The sequence below is a fragment of the Podarcis muralis genome, chromosome 17 (assembly GCF_964188315.1).
Source record: "Podarcis muralis chromosome 17, rPodMur119.hap1.1, whole genome shotgun sequence".
Taxonomy (NCBI): domain Eukaryota; kingdom Metazoa; phylum Chordata; class Lepidosauria; order Squamata; family Lacertidae; genus Podarcis; species Podarcis muralis.
In genome coordinates, this window is record NC_135671.1 from 37,903,260 (window position 1) to 37,923,094 (window position 19,835).

At 45.8% G+C, this 19,835-nt stretch overlaps 1 protein-coding gene across 7 annotated transcripts in view; it reads right to left on the minus strand.

Moving 5' to 3' along the window:
- Window positions 1-19,835, minus strand: part of PLXNA3 (plexin A3) — a 91,734-nt gene that overhangs the window by 32,274 nt on the left and 39,625 nt on the right. For all 7 annotated transcript variants that reach the window (XR_013391107.1, XR_013391106.1, XM_028711720.2 and 4 more), the window contains exons 11-20: window positions 11,168-11,264; window positions 9,940-10,130; window positions 9,303-9,448; window positions 7,219-7,339; window positions 6,832-6,968; window positions 5,803-5,976; window positions 3,259-3,352; window positions 2,088-2,327; window positions 1,329-1,472; window positions 421-655 (exon numbers count right to left, since the gene is read on the minus strand). Coding sequence is in view for 5 of the 7 variants with exons in the window: in XM_028711720.2 (XP_028567553.2) it covers window positions 421-655; window positions 1,329-1,472; window positions 2,088-2,327; window positions 3,259-3,352; window positions 5,803-5,976; window positions 6,832-6,968; window positions 7,219-7,339; window positions 9,303-9,448; window positions 9,940-10,130; window positions 11,168-11,264 (1,579 nt within the window). In the remaining 2 variants the exon portion in view is untranslated. The remainder of the gene's footprint in view (window positions 1-420; window positions 656-1,328; window positions 1,473-2,087; window positions 2,328-3,258; window positions 3,353-5,802; window positions 5,977-6,831; window positions 6,969-7,218; window positions 7,340-9,302; window positions 9,449-9,939; window positions 10,131-11,167; window positions 11,265-19,835) is intronic.

The window sequence follows — 19,835 nt, forward strand, 5'->3', positions numbered from 1 at the left end:
ATTAGCTGTCTGATGCAGCCATCCCACTCTCCAGAATGATAGGGCTGGCCTTGTCGCAGTGTTACAGGAGCTGGTGACTGCCACAAACTATATGCTGTGAAAAGAATATGGAGCCCATAATGGCTGCACATCTTTCCAATCTACAAAAGGAACTATTCCATACCCTGGGAAGCAGTCCTGATGCATACATAGTGCCCAGAGGGAGCTGGACTTCCACACTCCATGTTGGAGGCTACAGATAACAACTAGAGAAGGCACCTTTGCGCCCAAAGACCTACATTGGCATCAGTCACTTCCAAAGAGAGGAGATGCCAAAGATTACATTAACATGTTCCATCAACAACTACCAACCTTGGGCCCAAAAGTCAATGTTGCTGCCCCCTACGTTCACGTCCCTTTATTTCCCAGCCCCCTAAATACCTTCCTTGCACTCCAGGGCCACGCGAGACTCCAAGTTGTCCATCTGCAGCTGCAACCGCTTCAGAGTACGGTCAGCGTCCCGAGTCTTCCGCTTGTAGGCCACCAGCACCCCAATGATAGCGCCCAGAAGCAGACTTCCTCCTGCACCTAACCCAACGAGAGCCGGCAAAGGCAGGGCTGTCTCAGGGTAAATGTGGAGGGTCCCAGGGGAGAACGAGAGACCCCCCACCAGGATCTACAAAAAGAAGAGCAAGAGATTAAGCCAGGTCACACAGGAGAAGCACCCCTGCTGCATCAGGCCAAGGGCCCATTTATATAGTCCACCATCATTAAGCCAACAGCTCTCCCATCCCCTTGTACATTTAACTAACTGGCATCTGCTGTTCAGGATATGTGCTGTCTCTGAAAACAATGAGGTCCAGCGGCTTAACTCCGGGGAACAGCCCTCAAATGAACATAGGGCATATCTTTTTGGACATCAGGACTTGTTCTTGGAACATTGTTGACCTCTTTGTTGGTGGCAAGGGAAAAAATAGGTAGAAAAGGAGAATTCCTAGATGCCAAGATCCAGGTTTGGGGCAAGTACTATTTGGTGAGAGAACCCCAGTATATCCCACACTCTTCAACCTAGATGTATGGGGTGCTCTGTTCTGCAATGTTTTTCTTTTAGTTGGTCCACATGGTTGGGCAGAATGGGCAGACCTACCCACCAGCTGTGTACCTACACTTGCCGGGGAGGGGTGGGGATGACATTCCTCAGGCTAATACATGCATACTACTATGTCACATCACCAGGACAAATCACTCTTGCATGTCCATAGCATTGGCAGTTCTCCCTGGAATGGGCAGACTGATCCCATCTGCTCCACATCCCCCCTTCCCTCCCTGACTTCCAATGATAGGTGTACCGTAACTGGCTGTTCCCCGGTTTGGCTTGGTGAGTCACACAGCAGTTGGGTCTCTGAGACAGTCAGGATGCAGGGCTCTCCGCCAATTAGTACTGTATAGTTGAGTCGTGCGCTGCCCGATACTGCTGGGATCAGGTTCCTGCCCTGAAAGACACAGCAATATGAGAGAAGATATGGGAGCGTTCTGTAAAAGGATCCTGAATCTAGGCTTGGAGAAGACAGTCTCTTGTGTCCAAGCCCAGGACTCTCAAAGTGCAAATTGGGTACCCACTCTGCACAAAGTCCATTCAACATAGCACCAAAAAGCACATTCATTCTCTGCAGCCAGTACAGAACATGCAAAATTGTATATTTCTCTTATCCATGGAGAAAGGCAAGGATCTACAACTAAATTCCTTAACCACTGGGAATCCTCTTCAGACCACCTCAACCAGATTTCACCACACAAGGCCTATATTTACTCACACCTACTTTGGCTGTCATAAGGCCTAGGAAAATGTTTTAAAATATATATGAAAGAAAACTAAATTCTCAATTTCCGATCGAATTCTGTATTTGAATGTCACAACCATAAAATAGGCACTCCTTTCTTTTTTGGAATGCTTATCTCAAACCAAAAGGTAAAAAGCCACATCATGCTGGACAAAATAATTCTGTCATGGTTTTTATTCAGTAGGCTTTGAGCAGGCTATCATTAGATTGGCTTGAGGGTTTCATCCATTAAAGTTTTAAAAGTCCTGACACAAACTGCTTCAGTACCTTGAGGACTACATGGGATCCAGGCTTAATCTCCAGGATGCCGCTGGGACCAAACGGCTCAAAGCTGGGGTCAGGGTAGTAGGTAAAGGCTGAGCGGTTCAAGGTACGTGCGGCCGCCACATCATCCAAGAGGAAGCCAAACTCGTCAGGGTGAGCACCTGCAAGGGGCAGGGCCTGCTCCCCAGGTATGATGCCAGGGGCCTTGCACAACATCACCGAGTCATTCAGCACCTGACAACTCTGCAAGGAAGGAAAAACAGACACCCCACAACTGAGGGGGAACAAAGAATAATCTGCTACACTTGGCTTCTGACCTTCAACACCCAACCGCGCATACCTACTCTGCTGTCTTAAAGACCAGCAGTCCTTACTTCTGACATGCAGAGTCTTGGCTTTCACAATTAGCTCTCAAAAAGTATGTTGCCTTTTAAGGGCTTGGAAGGGAGGACTATTCCCTCCCTCCCAGAATGCTTTGGGCCTCCTAATCTTTATCTTGGATTCAAGACAGAGACAGATATGTTTAAGAACCATTTCATGGTTTTACTTACAATTTTATGGTTTACATTTTATGGTTTTTACTTACAGAGACTTGGGAGTGGAAATATATGATTAAGAAAATATATATCACATGATGGAGTTTCCTTCTGAACTTCACCATCCAGAATGAAAGTGGGAGATCATATGTCTGAATAGTTCCTTAAGCTACAGACCTTCTCTCAGATGGTGAGGGAGAATGTGCAGTGAGTTTATATACAGTCAACTCGCAACTTGTGTGCATTCAACTTATGCAATCACAGCTTTACACACTTGGCAGCCAGCCAGCTACAATCACACAAATTTAATGCACACAAGATGGACAGCTTAAAAGCAGAAGTGAAAACCCGGGAAAAGTTTGAAGTTAAGAACTACAGGTGCAGTGGACGTTCTGCTCTTGAACTCCTGGGTATGGAGGACTGATCTATAGATCAACAAACATGTTTTAAGCCAAGTGATAGTACTGGTTGATACACAATATGGGTGAGTGGTATATTGTTTCTTAGAGCAGAGTAGCTAACCTGATGGTGCAAATCCCATCTCTCTCCCTCCCTCTCTCTTCTATGTCTGTCAATTGACTCTTTTTTTGCTGTACACTCAGTCTGCATCAGTTTAGCCCAACCCACAGAAGACTCACGTTGATGGTTTCTATTCCCCCATAGGCAGCTCGAACACGGGGCTCCTGGATCGTCAGCAGGTGGGTCCCACTCACTGTGAGAATGGTACTACCACTGTAGGGTGAGGGTAAGAAAAGACAGGGGGGAGGTAAATGGATTCAGCCCACAAACACTGTGGTGGTGCAGATGATAAAGAGAAGACCTGGTCAAAGAAAGGGAAATCCATGACTTTGGTAAGACCCCATTCTCATAATGGCACCCACCAGGGGTGCGGCAATGGCAAGGAGACCAGGGATACAGTTGCATGGAGAAGACTAGGTATGCTCAGAATGTCACAGGTGCTGTCCTGTGCAAATGACCCAAGGAAAGTTCACACAGGATCAAAGCTAGTGCGCTCCCTATGTGTGCTCCCCCTCCCTTTCCAAAACTCGATTTCCCCAGTGTTGACCATTAGTCTTGAGCACAGAAGTCAACTCCTAGGGGCTGAGGTCCCTTTGGCCCCCCAATAAAATATTTGAGGGGGTCCCCCCAAAAAGTTGAGAGACATAGCCATTCAAATGCTGTGTGATGTGTCATGTGATAGACTATGAAGAACAGGGCTTACTTGCGTCTGTCCCCCCCAATATTTTATTCAAGTTGGCACCCCTGGCCTTGATATGAGAATTCAGGTTTCTAGATGGTGTGAAAAGTACTCTAAGGATTCTAACACTCCCCCAAGTCAGGAGTATGGTTATGTGCACACATGAAGACAGATCTGTATGTGCCTTTTAAGTAGAGCTCTTTCCCAGTCTGCTTCTGAATTGGAATTGCTTTTTTGTTTGTTGCTTGCCACCCTCGGCTCCTTTGGGAGGAAGAGTGGGATACAAATTGCCCTCTATATATACAGTTCACAAAATTAAAAACATGCATACATATCTACTAATAAATCAGTATCTCTTTTCAGCTTCACCCCACTGCCTGTAAATGTTGTCCTCTCCATGCTTTTTAATTTGGAAGATGTGTCTATAGTATAAGAATATAATTTTTTAGTACAGGCATCCCCCCCACTTATGTAGTGGTTAAGATCTGGCCCCCCCCCCCATGAGTGAAGATTGCGTGAGTGAGGAGCACCCTCTAAAAAGCCTTGAAACACCTGTTTTTTTCCTGCTCTCCAGCTCTCTCTCTCCCCACAAATTTCTCCAGCTAGAATTGAAGCCCTGGGACCAGCTGGGAAGATGCCTGGGTAAGTGGCAGCTGCAGCAGCTGCTGTGCTACCCCATGTGTCAGCTATTAGGCAGGGAGGTTGAGCAGCTTAAACAAAGCCCCACTGTGCCTCTGGTCTCTTTGGGGCTTCCTCCACTCTCACTGACGTCCTCTTCGGGCTACTAGGAGGGTCTTCTCATGAGCCATGAGGACTCTCCAGCTCTCTCCTGCCATTTCCTGGTTTGAATCTATCTATTTATTTCCCAGCACCACACATATACAGGGTTGTGTGTGACTCAATCATGCATATGTAGGGGATAGGGCAGGGCAATATATATCGCCCAATACCGGTTTCTAGATCACATCACGATAACTGTCTAAAAACAATTGACTTGGCAATGCATCATGAATCACAGTTTGTGTGAGTCTTCGATGTGGATTTGTCTGGAAGCAGCTGGGAGAAAGAATGGTTTCATGAAGCCACTGATGCTGAGTCGCTGACTTCCCTTCACAGACGCCACGAAGTAAAAAAACAAAAAACCCACCACATTGCCCTGTGTTCTTCAGACCTCTTTCCTTCCTTGCTCCCTTCTGCATGTGTGACTTGCTTCCTGCAAGCCTGATCTCCATGCTTCTTTGCTCCCTGGCACAACCAATCTCCATGTTCCTTTGCCCAGCCACACACCCGATCTGCACCCGCCCCCCCCCCCGACCTGCATGATCTCCACAGACTGCTTCTTTACCCCCCTACATAGTTCCAAGTTTCAAAAATCATGATATATCACTAAATTGTGGTGTTTAGCTGGTGATATATCACAGTGTTGAAAACCAGGTATCGCCCAGCCCTAGTGGCGGAATGGCTGTATTTGCAATATTGTCCTTGGAAAAGGGTAAGGTGAGTGTGTCCCTAAATATCTATCTATCTACTGGAATCTAAACAAACTGCTGGCCTAGAAGATGAGACTGTGTTTGTCAAACATGGATCCCCATCTGTAGTTGGACTACAACTCCCAGCATCCCTGACCACTGGTCCTGCTAGCTAGGGATGATGGGAGTTGTAGTTCAACAACAGCTGGGACCATAGTTTGAGAAACACTGAGGTGGGGGACAGATTGAATAAATGAGACAAAGCAGAAGTGTCTAAAGTAAAACTTTTAAAATGTGGAGGATGGAGGGCAGCCCCCAATTTTCCTCTCTGAGTCATGAGGGGGTGTGGAAGCATCAGGGCCCTCCCCACTAAGCAGCAGTCATGGGGAAGGGGGGTGGGAGAGCCTTATTTCCTCAGTTACTCCCATCTACCAATTTGGGGCCTGGGCACCGTCCTGTGGGAATGAGAGATGCTTAGTAAAGAAGCTTAGAGCTGTCACAGGCTCATCACTTACTTGGCAATGCTCCAGGCAGGCTCTATCCCTGTGACAACCGGGTCAGGGCTGTAGCGGAAGGAGACTGTGCCGTTGGTGCTGATGTTAGCACGGTCAATGCGAAGGCTGAGCTCAGCGAGGCCTGGGCCTAGGGCTGAGGGGGGAGACAGGCAGACAATCTCCCCTGCGCTACGCCTTGGGAGAGGGAAACTGAGAGTTATTGCCCCTAAAGAAACAAACACAGCCTCCTCACAAATAATCTGACCTCAAAAATTATGCTTCCTCTGCACCTCATCATTCAACACCTTCCACGTTCCCTCCACCCACATTGCACTGTCCAACATAAACACAGAGCTTCCTTCCTCTGTGCCTGGCCACCTCAGGTCTCAGGCCATGGACTTATTTCATTTTTATCCTGCTCTATGGTAGCACACCTGATTCTCCCCACCACCACCCTATTCTATTCTGAGGTAGATTAAACTGAAAGGCAGTTAACAGGGTCTAGGAGCTTCATGGCTGAGTGGGGATCTGAACCTGGCCCTCCTAAGTTCTGGCCTGATACTCTGCCTGCTGCACCATGCAAATAAACGGGCCTAGGGTCATCCAGACTTGTGCTTGTCTAGAAAGCATGCGGCCAAGCAGGTTTCCACTTTCTAGGCAGTTTTGCGCCCTTGCCCATGGTGCCAGGGACCCCTGCATGGGTGAAACAGACCTCTGGGGTCTGCAGACTACTAACTGGTAACCACTGACCTAAAGAGTCCTTTCAGCCCAAGAGCTTCTGTTTGCCCAGCGGAGCTTTCCCCTCCTCTCCTCCACTTGCCCCCACCCCCAAAAAAGGGGATTTCAGGTCAACTCCCAGAACAGAGCTTGGGGAAGGAGATGGGGGGATTGTTCCGCCTGCTGCAATGCTTGTCCTGAATGGACATTCACCTCAGCGCGATGCTGAATTCCACCCAATTCCTTCCCCCACCCAAACCCAATTTAATATTGAGCCTGTCCAGGAGTTCCCAGCCAACTCCACTGAAACCTGAATGGCACCCCAAACAATACCTTATCAGCTGACATGGTGCTCCCCGGATCACAACACTGACATTGCTCCCAGCATCCAGATGTGTTCCCAGGAGGCTGATTTTCGTCCCGCCTGAGGCAGGACCTCGTTCTGGGTATACCCCATGAAAACTGGGGGTCTACATGAGGAAAACAGGTAGAAATCAATAATGAAGATACACTTCACGAACAGTCTCCCCCTTCCCTCAAGCTGATTAACGTGGACACTCCTTCCAGAACTAGACTACTTTTTGGGTCTGGGGCTCAGAAAACACCCCTTCCCACAGATAAACCCGCCCACAGTTTGCAAGCAAGACTTCTACCATGTACTTCATTGCTTATCATATAAGCTAAATATGCCTATTGAGCCCTAACCCCCAGCCTGATTACCACAAAAGTGAAGGGAGTATCAGACTGGGTCCGGTAGTCAGCACTGCAATCGCCTACGCACAGCTCCACAGGCCCGGGGGGAGGGTCAGGCAAGAGCGATGGCTCCAGTTCGCATACCAGCCTGAGGGGAGAAAGGATGATTTGTCAGAAGAATATGGCTTCCTCCCCATCCCATCGCCACCACACCAATCCCTGCCGCCCCATAGAGTCCACCACATCCCTTCCCTTCACAAGGCCATCAATTGCTTTTCATTCTTCATTCCACAATGCCCCTTGTTATAATTTATTTTTGCACAGCTCAGCTCTCTTTGTCTTGCTCCGGACTGCAGGTTTGTTAAGGCCTTGCAAGAAACACTCCTTGAACAGAATGACCTTTGCCTGGTAAACCTTTCAGTCTGGTCAGTGCTCTTCCCTGGGGAGGGAATGACTCCTCATTTCCTCAGGAGTGCCTGTTGGGTCAGCAGCATTAGCCTTGGTCAGAGAGGCCTTCAGTGCAATGCTCTAAATTTTCCTGGCCTCTCTCCTAGCTGCCCAATGAATACTTTTGGCCTGGCCTATCTTTTCACCTCAATCAAGGCAGCACCAACATCCTTCTCAGCACAAAATACAGTGGAGCCTCAGGTTACTGTGCCTCTGGCTTACGTCACCCTCGGCTTGCAACCAGCGCAAACCCGGAAGTACTGGAACGGGTTACTTCCAGGTTCGCACTGTTCACACATGTGCAGTCACGATAAATCGTGTCTGTGCATGCGCAGAAGCGCTAAATTGCGCCGCGCACGTGCACAGACACGACACAACACAACACTTCGGGTTGTGGCGGGGCTCCCCACCGTAACCCGAGGTTCCACTGTATAAGGAAAACTCAGAGGTTTCTGCAATAAGGGGCTAGGGACACCATCTTGTTTTGCATTGGGAAGGCCCCTTCCACCCACCGCTCCGCCCAAACAAGACGCACAGAGGAAGCAATAAATTCATGATCATGGTGGATCTGAACCTCCCACCTGTTAAGCCTGAAAAAGTTACCCATCCATGTGCTATTGAAATATCAAAGTCCACTTTGGCCTACCTAAGAGCTTATCTACACTTTCCCTTTTGCCCCTCTCTTTCCAGGCATGGTCCACACTTTAAAACTTTGTGTCCAAGTCCCTCTCCTTTTTTTTTTGCTCTGGATCTTTCCCCAAGAAAACCCTGGAGCAAACGGCAATCCATGAAAAAGCCAAACTGAATGCTAAAATGCGGATTTTTCGCAGGGAAAGTGGGAAATAAAGCTTAAACACAGAGCTCTTTCCTGGTGCCTGGAAAAAACAGAGCAAAAGTTAAGCGTGGCTAACCCCCAAGAAAACCCATTATTGGTAGTTTAGACCAGTTTTACCAAAGTGAGAGAATCTGGGCATGGGAACCTTGTTTCTGGAGTTTAAGAGGGAAACATTTAGATAAACATGTCTAAATTCAAATGAGTGGAACATGCAGGGATGACACTGGGGGGCGTGGGGGGGAGAGACTAATTTATTGTCCTTTCTTGCAACATAAATCTTTCTGGTCTGATCAGAAAGTGTGAATATTAAAATGATAGCTTCATCAAGTACAACAGTGTGCTCTTTAGTTCACTGTATTGGCTCCTTTTCATTCTTCCGATTTTGCAACCCTGCAGCCTCCCTTCTTAGATATTATTTTGTTTTTAGTTAATATGACAAACCTGCCTGGAAGCCCTGGCTCACAAATGCACGAGAACCAAGTGCTATAACTAAAAGGCACTCTGCCATAAAGTGTACTTTATGATCCTGGGCTTGTTCCAAAGCTGCCGATCAGAGTTTCTTACATTCTGGGAAAAAGAGATACTCTGGTTAACTGGGGAATCCTTGTGTAAGTACAAAGGGAGGAGTGAAGGAGCTGCATTCACAGAGTTCTGCCATTAAATGCACCACCAGGTCCAAGAGGCGGTGTTAAGTGAGAGACCATGAACCACACAGTTGTTTTTGCAGTTTTGCTCCTACCCAAATTCCCTGTTCTACACCTTCCCTTGACAGCACCCCACAGGCTCCTCCTCCACCAGCACCCAGTGTTTTCAGAAAACCCTCACCAACCTCTCAGCGCTGATGTATTCAGCAGAGAGAGAAGTGCAGCGCACGCCTGCCACACGGACCCCCACCTCGAAGAAATGAAGCCCCAGGTTCTCTCCCCAAACTGTCACTCGTGTCCCACCTTCCTTGGGGCCAGTCAATGGCAACACCTGCAGAGAGATTGGGGGTGGGAGGGGAAGAGAGAGGAAGGCTGCTCATTGGGGGGAGGGAACCCAGCGAGGTTTGCAGGGGTTCCAAAAAAGAAGGAAAAAACACCACAGTAAGAGAATGCGGGTGGCGCTGTGGGTTAAACCACAGAGCCTAGGACTTGCCGATCAGAAGGTCGGCGGTTCGAATCCCCGTGACAGGGTGAGCTCCCATTGCTTGGTCCCTGCTCCTGCCAACCTAGCAGTTCGAAAGCATGAAGTGCAAGTAGATAAATAGGTACCATTCTGGCAGGAAGGTAAATGGTGTTTCCGTATGCTGCTCTGGTTTGCCAGAAGCGGCTTAGTCATGCTGGCCACATGACCCGGAAGCTGTACGCCGGCTCCCTTGGCCAATAAAGCGAGATGAGCACCACAACCCCAGAGTCGTCCGCAACTGGACCTAATGGTCAGGGGTTCCTTTACCTTTAAGAGAACCGCTAAGTAGTTTTTCTTACCTGGGTGATGCGGGGGTGGGTGCAGCGGGCCCCCCGCCGTCCAGGTGGCACCCAATTCTGCCGGGAAGTAGGGCAGTGAGGGCGCAAGAGACAACGGCGTTCTGGAACACACCATCCACACTCATAGCGCGGGTCTGACTTGAGGCAGAGCCCACAGCTGGAGCGCTGGGCTGAACACTTGTACAACAGAGCTGGGGAGAGGGAAGAACAAAAAGGAGATGAAATGAAAGGAACTTCCTCTCTTCTCAATGCACCAGATTGCCACCTCCCTCAAAGATCCCTCCACCTATGCTGGCAATCTAAACCATGCAGTGTGGGCCAAGATTCAGCTGCATGCTTAACATGGCAGAATCACCATCAACGTTTTAATAGGTTAGCTTCTTAATGCAACTGTGTCTTTGAATGCACCCGGGCTAGAAATTATCACACCAGGGTCAACCAAGATGCAGGGCTGAAGCTCAGGGGTACAGCATCTGCTCTGTATGAGTAAAGCCCCAGGTTTAAATCCCCAGCAGATCCAGATAGGCCAGCAAAAATATGTCCAGTCTAAGACCCTGGGAAGATTCTAGCAGGATGTGTGGACAAAACTAAGGTAGATGGACCAACAGTTGGGTACAGTTTAAGGCAGCTTCTCTACCTTCCAGAGATGGCTTTACCATACATACAGCAGGGTTAAGTCACTTGTTTTAGGCAGCACCAGAAGTAGGGAAGGAGTGATAGATGAAGGCAGGAAATTGGTGACTGAATAGTAAAAAAGAAAAGAAAAACGTGTTGGCCTTAGCAGTGCTGGTGGGTGGGTGTTGAGAACAGATCGGTCCGCCCCATGTGTCATCCCTGGGACGCACACCGCCACTAGCTCTGCCTCTGTCCATGCTGCGCAGTCACCCCATCCTTAGCCCCATGTGGCACAGTTCACCCTGCCCCTATGGGCAGTTCACCCTGCCCCTATGGGCAGTTCGCCCCACCTCTGGGCGCATCGCCCCAGGTGCCCAAGAGGCTTCCTCTGCCACTGGTTGAGAAGGGGCATTTCTGTTCTTCAGGCTGCAAAAAGTTTTGGGACAGCACTGATGTGCCCTGGTGTACTGCATTCCAACTATCACTGTGTAAGGTTTCTCCGTAACAAAATGTTCATTTTACAAAACTGGAAAGTGATTCATGAAAAATCAGACCTAAAGCACCCCCATTAGTACAAACGCTAATCTACACACTCTGCATCTAGGGCTCATACCTTTGAACCCTGGTGGCTTGTCAATGGCGAAGTCTCCATCCCAAATGACATCAAAATCCAGCGGCAATTCCCCCAGGTCATCACTGTCATACCAGTACTGTGGGAAAGAGATGGGTCACAAATGTATGAGAGGGCAAAATACTAGGAATTGATTCACCTGTCAATTTCCTTTTTTTTTTATAGATTTTTTATTGCGTTTCTTTCCATAGTTTTATAGGTTACAAACAAATAACATAATTGCAAGAAACAAATTTTCCCCTTTTTTTAACAACAACAAAAAAAAAAACAACTTGGACTTCCCCACCCCTTCCGATTCTGCGTTCTTTAAATTAAGCATGTCAGCATTTTGTTACCTTATTTCATGCCTTATTGTAACTTTCAAATGTTATGTACCCAAATTCGATATATTGTATCTCAGTTTCCATACCTTTAAAATAAACATAACATGTTCGATTCAAATTGTCTCATTTTCTCTTTTATCACTTATTTTACAATTTACTTAATCATGATTGCTAAAGCATAACTTTTCCTAATCATGCACTATCTTAAGATTCATACAGCTTGTAGTATTTTTGCAAATAGTCTTTAAATTTTTTCCAGTCCTCCTCGATTGTTTCTTTATCCAGATCTCGGATTCTGCCGGTCAGTTCAGCTATCTCCATGTAGTCCATCAACTGCTTCTGCCATTCCTCCAGCGTGGGCAAATCTTGTGTCTTCCAGCTCTTAGCAATAAGTATTCTTGCTGCTGTGCTGGCATACATAAACAAGGTTCTGTCTTTCTTTGGCATTTTCTGGTCTACCATGCCCAGCAGGAAGGCCTCTGGTTTCTTGGGAAAGGTATACCTAAATACCTTTTTCAATTCATTATAAATCATTTCCCAGAAGGTCTTCACTTTTGGGCAGGTCCACCAGAGATGGAAGAAAGTCCCCTCTGCTTCCTTACACTTCCAACATTTATTGTCAGACAGGTGATGTATCTTAGCTAACTTGACTGGGGTCATGTACCACCGGTATATCATTTTCATAATGTTTTCCTTCAAGGCACTACATGCCGTGAATTTCATTCCGGTGTTCCATAACCTCTCCCAGTCTTCAAACATAATATTATGTCCAACATCCTGTGCCCATTTTATCATAGCAGATTTAACTAACTCGTCCTGTGTGTTCCACATAAGCAGCAAGTTATACATTCTAGATAGAATCTTGGTCTTTGGTTCTAACAATTCTGTCTCTAGTTTCGATTTCTCCTCCTGGAAACCAACTTTTTTATCCATTTTAAAAACCTCTTGCATTTGAGCATAATGTAACCAATCTCGCACCTTGTTTTTTAGTTTATCCTGGCTCTGCAACTTCCAACTGTCTCCAATTTTTTCAATTAATTCCCAATATTTCGGCCAGTAGGCCTCCATATTGGGTCTTTTTTGAGCCTTGGCCTCCACCGGTGACAGCCACCTCGGTGTTTTACTCTCTAATAAGTCTTTATATTTCGTCCAGACTGCAAAAATTGCTTTTCTGACAATATGGCTTTTAAACAATTTGTGAACTTTAACCTTGTCATACCATAGGTATGCGTGCCAGCCAAAAGCATTATCAAAACCTTCCAGATCTAGGACATCGGTGTTTTCTAGCAAAAACCAATCTTTCAACCAGCAGAAGGCTGCAGCTTCATAATACAACCTCAAATCCGGCAGGGCAAACCCCCCTCTTTCTTTTGAGTCTGTTAATATTTTATACTTTATTCGGGGCTTTTTGCCCTGCCAGACAAACCTAGATATATCCTTCTGCCATTTTCCAAAACATTCCACTCTGTCCACGATCTGTAGGGTTTGAAACAAAAATAACATTTTCGGCAACACATTCATTTTTATTGCTGCAATCCTTCCCAACAAGGAAAGTTTCAATCTTGACCAAATTTCTAAATCCTTCTTAACTTCCGACCAACATTTTTCATAGTTGTCCTTAAATAAATTCAAATTTTTGGAAGACAAATTGATCCCTAGGTACTTCACTTTTTTTACCACATTCAGTTCTGTTTCTCTCTGAAACCCCTCTGTTTCTGTAGGTGTCAAATTCTTGGTCAAAACCTTGGTTTTTTGTTTGTTCAACTTAAATCCCGCCACCCGACCAAACTCAGATATAAGTTCAAGAGCTCTTTTTGTACTGGATTCTGGCTCCTGCAGTGTCAAAACTAGATCATCTGCAAAAGCTTTCAATTTATATTGTTTCACTCCGACCTCTATCCCTTGTACCAACCGGTCCTTCCTTATCATATTCAATAGCACCTCCAGGACTGAAATGAATAAAAGAGGGGATAGAGGGCACCCTTGTCGTGTCCCTTTTTCAATTTTAAACTCCTCCGTCACCACATTGTTCACTATTAATTTAGCCTTTTGCTCTGAATAAATTGCTCGTAACCCATTTTCAAACCCCCGCCCCACTCCCATCCCTTCCAAGTTTTTCTTCATGAACCTCCAAGATATATTGTCAAATGCTTTCTCCGCATCAATAAAGATTAACACCGCCCTTGTGTTCATGTTGGTTTGTAAAAGTTCCAAAATATCAATGATGTTTCTGGTATTCTCATATAAATGTCTACCAGGGAGAAAGCCTGCTTGGTCTTTGTGAATTACTTCATTTAAAACTTTTTTAAGTCTACTTGCCAAAATGTCTGCAAAAATTTTGTAATCCACATTCAGGAGTGAGATGGGGCGGTAGTTCTTGAGCTGAGTCTTTTCAGATTCTGTCTTAGGTATCAATGTGATGAAGGCTTCTTTCCACGTTTCTGGTGCCCTCTTCCCATCCAAAATCTGGTTACATACCTCCAACAAAGGTTGTATCAAATAATCCTTCAAAGTCTTGTAGTATTTGGAAGTAAGCCCGTCCGGGCCTGGAGATTTGCCTAGTTGCATGTTCTGAATGGCACCTTCAATTTCCTGAGTAGTTATTGTAGAGTTCAAGATTGATCTTTTATCTTGAGTTATTTTTGATAGTCCATTTATCTTTAAAAATTGATCTATCTCAGATTCTTTCTGCGGCCCCTGTGTATAAAGTTCTTTGAAATATCTGTGGAAACACTTCCTAATTTCTTCTGGTTTCTGTACCATCCTTCCTTCAATCTCTAGATTTGTTATCGTATTTAACTTTTGTCTTTTTTTCAGCTGCCAAGCTAGCAGCTTTCCACATTTGTTTGCTGATTCAAAAGATCTTTGCTTCATCTGTTTTATTTTCCATTCAATCTCCTGGTTAATCAATTTTGAATATTCTGCTTGATGGAATTTAATTTCTCTCAGCAGCTCCTTTGACTTTGGTTTGGTTCTCAATTTTTCCTCTCCTTGGTGTATTTTCTCCAATATTTTATCTTTCTTTCCATTCCAGAGCTTCCTTTTAATTGTATTCTGTTGTATCAGAAACCCTCTCATAACAGCTTTGCTTGCGTCCCAGATTGTTCTTTTTTCTACTGTAGTGTTCAGATTTATCTCAAAGTAGTCCTTTAGTGTTTTTTGGGCCTTTTTCACAATCTCTTGATCTCTTAGTAGTGTGTCATTCATTCTCCATCTGAAGGAACCGGGTTGAGTTAATCTGAGTTCTATTTTCAAGGCGTTGTGGTCGGAGCATGTTTTTGGGCAGATTTCCACCTTTTTGGTCTTGGGTGCCAGCCCCCTGGAGGTCCAGATTTGGTCGATCCTTGACCAGGACAGGTGGGCCTCAGAGAAGAAAGTGCCTTCTTTACCTAGGGGGTTCTTTGTCCTCCATATATCAATCAAATCCAGATTGTCAGTCATTTCAAAAAAAGTTTTAGGCAGTCTGCCGTCTGATGTTAAATTTTGGTTGTAAGACTTATCCATATGTGTAGACACCACTCCATTCATGTCTCCCATCATTATGATGTTAGCATAGTCCAGATAGTCCAGCAAAGTCTCATGCAGCTTCTTGAAAAATTCCGATTTCCCGTCATTTGGAGCATAAATTCCTAATAACAATATTTTTTCTCCTTGGGTCTGAATTTCACCTGTCAATTTCCGTTTCTCATTTTCCCAATCTTAAATTGAGTTTTCCACATTTCTGCAACAATAATTTGCATTTAAAAATGAACCATCATGAAAATTTGTCAGCATGTTAGGGTGAAATTCTCCTAAAATATACCTTTTTGTATGCAGTTTTGACAAATATGCCCATTTTTAAAAAAGCAATTCCCCCAATATAATGCATTTTTATATGTTGTTCTTTAATGCAAACTTTTCTCTAATATATGCATTTTCACACACACTGGTTGCTAGGGAATGAAGAAGAAGAGGAGGAGTTTGAATTTGATATCCCACTTTATCACTACCCGAAGGAGTCTCAAAGTGGCTAACATTCTCCTTTCCCTTCCTCCCCCACAACAAACACTCTGTGAGGTGAGTGGGGCTGAGAGACTTCAGAGAAGTGTGACTGGCCCAAGGTCACCCAGCAGCTGCATGTGGAGGAGCAGGGAATTGAACCCAGTTCACCAGATTACGAGTCCACTGCTCTTAACCACTACACCACACTGGCTCTCAATGGCAGAACAAACTTTGGAGAAGGGTAAAGTTCAAAGGATATTTGTGTGTTGGTCTGTACATTAGTTTGAGAAGTGCAAATCAGGGAGTTTCTCATTGAAATGCAAACAATATCAAATGGGGATGGGGATCCCTATTCAGAAATACACATTGGGAAAACCTAAAAGGGGGCACCTCCCCAGAATCAGACAGAACACCAACTGCCTTGCCACCTAGGAAGCATGAGCTGTACTTAAGAGCCTGCCAATCCCCCTTAAGGCTCAACATTCAGACTAGGGCAGCAGCAACACACCCTGCTTTACAGAGGACAGTCCTCTGTCTGAAGCGCTGCCTGCTCTGAGTCCTGTTTAAAGACAAAGACCTAGATGAAATCTCCCTTCATGTGCATCTTTAAATTGGACTTGGAGAGGAATGGCCTTGAAGTTGCCCATCAACAGCGAGCATCAGGACAGCACACTGAGGAAGCACACAGGTCAACCCAGCTATCATCTTCCCCAGTATGGAGACATGCATTGTAGTTCTATTTAAACTGTAGTGATCATTTTAATATTTGCACATTTTATTTAGGCTGTGTCCTCCTTTACCCTCTTTGTTGGTGTTGAGTAAACGGTCACCCTAGGTGCAAAGGACCTACTTGCTAATCTACTGAATCTGGATCATAACCCCACTTCTTGCACTGTTAGCACTTCCTGGGTTCTCAGCATGTGAGTTGGCCTCTGTAGGGATTTATCGACAGCTGCCAAAGGAAGCAGAAGCTTTCCTATAATCCCCATATTACATATTTATATTGCACGCATACACAGAGCCTACAGGCACAAACCAGGAAACCTTGTTTGGAGCAGGACCTGTAGGTCCTTCCAGATGTTGGTCATGCTGGCTGGGGATGATGTTAGTTGGGAGTCCAATAACATCTATAGAGCCTAGAGCAGGGGTCGGCAAGGTTTACCTCACCTGGGCTGGTTCACTCCAGCAGAAATCCCTCTGTGGGCTGGATTGCACATGCGTGCATGAACGCGCACAGCCACAATTTCCGGTGTCTGCGCAGACACAATTTTCGGCATCTGAGCATGCGCAGACGCTGTGCCAGTTTAGCACAGCGCACGGGGACTCGCCGAGCGGGCAGCTCGGTTCAGGGGCGGCTTGTGGGCCGGTTAAATGACCCCCATGGGATGCCTGTGGCCCTTGGGCCTTAGGCTGCTGACCCCTGGGTCTAGAGGCATGAAGGCCCTGGTGGGAGGAACGGGGAATTTGTGAGGGGCAGGTCCTCAATTCCCCCCCCCCCCAAGCTTTTGTTTTCTTTTAAAAGGATAAAAACAATGTTTAAGCAAAGGTGTTCATGCATTTAATAGCCCCAAATGATTTCTAGAACTGTATAACAGAAAGACTTTTACATAAGACTATGTACAGTATCAGATCATTACAATTTCTGTACACCGAGGACAAGCAATTGCTGAGCTGTACACTGAGAGTACGACCCTGAACTGCAAGAGCCAGGCACATTTCTGTTTCTTGGAGGGCACTGCCATTATCACAAGAGACAGAAGGAGGATTTAATTCCTTCTTTGCTTGTGGCCTTCCTCTTGTTGGTATACTTGGTGGCTCTGTTTCTATCCTCCCAAAGAATTGGAGTGGGAGAAAGTATAGAGCAGGCATAGGCAAACTCGGCCCTCCAGATGTTTTGGGACTACAACTCCCATCATCCCTAGCTAACAGGACCAGTGGTCAGGGATGATGGGAATTGTAGTCTCAAAAACATCTGGAAGGCCGAGTTTGCTTATGCCTGGTATAGAGCAAAAAAGTTTTGCTGCCAAGCTTCATTAACTAAAAATCCCAAAATATGGGACCCCCTTGAAACTGGTGCCATAGTTTTTGCAGTTGTTTTGCAACAACCCCCCCCCCCCCGCCGCCGCTTTTTGTAGTGCCCCACAAATTGAGAAACTGATACATCAAACCCAGGGGTCAAAGGCTCACCCAAAAAGCCAATGTCACTCGATTCACTCCAAATCAGCGCCAAAGTTTGGCAATGTTTTGCAGCGCCCCACAAATGGAGCAAAAGACGCTCAAACCCAGGGTTAACACCAAAGCCGATCGCTGTCATATTTACTCCAAACTGGTGCCACTGTTTGGCAAAAGTTTTGCAGCAAAAACCCTGTGTTTAGCAGCACCCCATAAACGGAGTCATAGACCCTCAAACTCTGGATTCATGGGGTCTCACAAAAACCCAAAATTCAATTTGTAATTGTCTGAATCAACTAAACTTCTCATATTCCATGCATGATAATTCTATAGTAAACTAAGTTATACGTAACACATTTTCCCCAAATTTCCCCAGCCCCCCTCCACATTTACCCCCATAGCTTCAGAATTTCCATAAATATTATTTTTTACAGTTTTAAACCCCCCCCCCCCAATTCCAGGACTACAGCTTGCTTTTTAAAAAGGTGCTGTTGCCAAATGAGCTACGGAGCAGTGACAAATGGGAAGAAGCCACACAATCGCTTTATAAATACATTTATGTGTTGTTATTACTTGTCCAGGAGCCAAAGCATGCCAGCACCAATGAAGTACGGTAGATCACTATTTAAAGTGAGAATTTGCAGCTTTCATGGGATCCACTCTCCAGGCTGCATGGCCTTGTGTGTCCCCCATTTCTCTCCTTTCTCATTTCTGACGTGTTTCTTGTCGAGGTGTTGAGCTCCGTCAGCCAAACCATCTCCCTGCCTAGCAGATGAGTGATGAGGACTGGGGAGGGCAAATGGTTCTTTTCTTGACTTGGGAAGGGGAAGATGGGGCTTGCTTTGATCACATCAGAAAGCCAAAAAGTCCTTTCTAAGATGTGCTGGCCAGAACTCCACAGGCCGTATAGTAATCCTACAAAGACCCAGCAATGAAGGGATGAAAACTTTTAAGAATCAAAGCAGGGGTTTTCCTAGCTCCTGTCTGGACGTGCTGCTAACAATCTGAACTGAAAGTAAAACAAAGCTAAAGCAACTGACCTGGTGCTATAAAACTACCGTATTTTTCAGTGTATAAGATTATGTTTTGTTGCTTTAAAATTTAGTAAAGTATTGGGGGTCGTCTTATACACGAATGGGGTTTTGGCTTGGGTGGGCTGGAGCACGCATTCGGCGGGGCGATTGGGGGTTGCAGTTTGCCCGCTTGGACAAAGAAAGCTTAACAACTTTCAGGGCGGTCGCCCAAAAAAGCTCAAGAACTTTCCGCAGCTACTGACCATCCCCGGACATGGCGAGCGAGAGGAGCCCAGCCGGCTCAGTTGAAGCTCCCCCGGCAGCAGGGCCCTGCGAGCTGAAGGCGGTGCTTGCCCAGTAGCTGTCACTGTTTGTTCGGCAGCAGCGAGGCGCTCAGCTCCACCATTTAAACCCCGGGCTGCAGCAGCAGCAGCAACAACAGCAGCAGCTTGAGGAAACAACAATTTGCAGCAAAACCCACCACAAACCAAAGCACTGCTGCTGCCGCCGGTCTCATCAGCCAGCCAAGCATAGTTTTGGCAACCCTAGTTTAAAATATTGATTTCTTAATTTGGGGTTCAAAAAAAACAGGAGTTGTCTTATACATGGTGGTGTCTTATACACAGAAAAATACAGTATGCAGTTCGGCAAGAGCTTGACAGACATTGCCCAGGATGCAAAATGCACAGTATTCAAGTTCTGGCTGCTTCACTGTGTTCATAATACTTTTTATCCCTTTCTCGGGATTCTCCGGCAGTTTTTGGCAGCTACAGCATGTTGATAATTTTCCTGAGTACAATCTCCTTTCCCCAGTGGGAAAACATTAGTTTTAAACTAACAAGCACACACCTAAATAAGACAACAATACCCAGGCATGTAATTTTATTGTGTGCACTTGTTTTAAAACTTTAAAACTTTATTTATATTTTGATCAATTGTATACCTATTGGTTTGTCGGAGGGTTGATTTTATTGGCATTTTCTTATGTAAATTCCATATTGCTTTATGTGCACCACACATGGTTTTTTGTTGTTGCTGATTTAAGTGGTATATAAATCTTGTTTAATAAAATAAATGAACATTAGGGGTCCGAAGGTGGGGGCATCCCTTGCACCATATCCAGCCCCCACAACTGCCTGTCCTGAGGTAACAGGGAGGCAT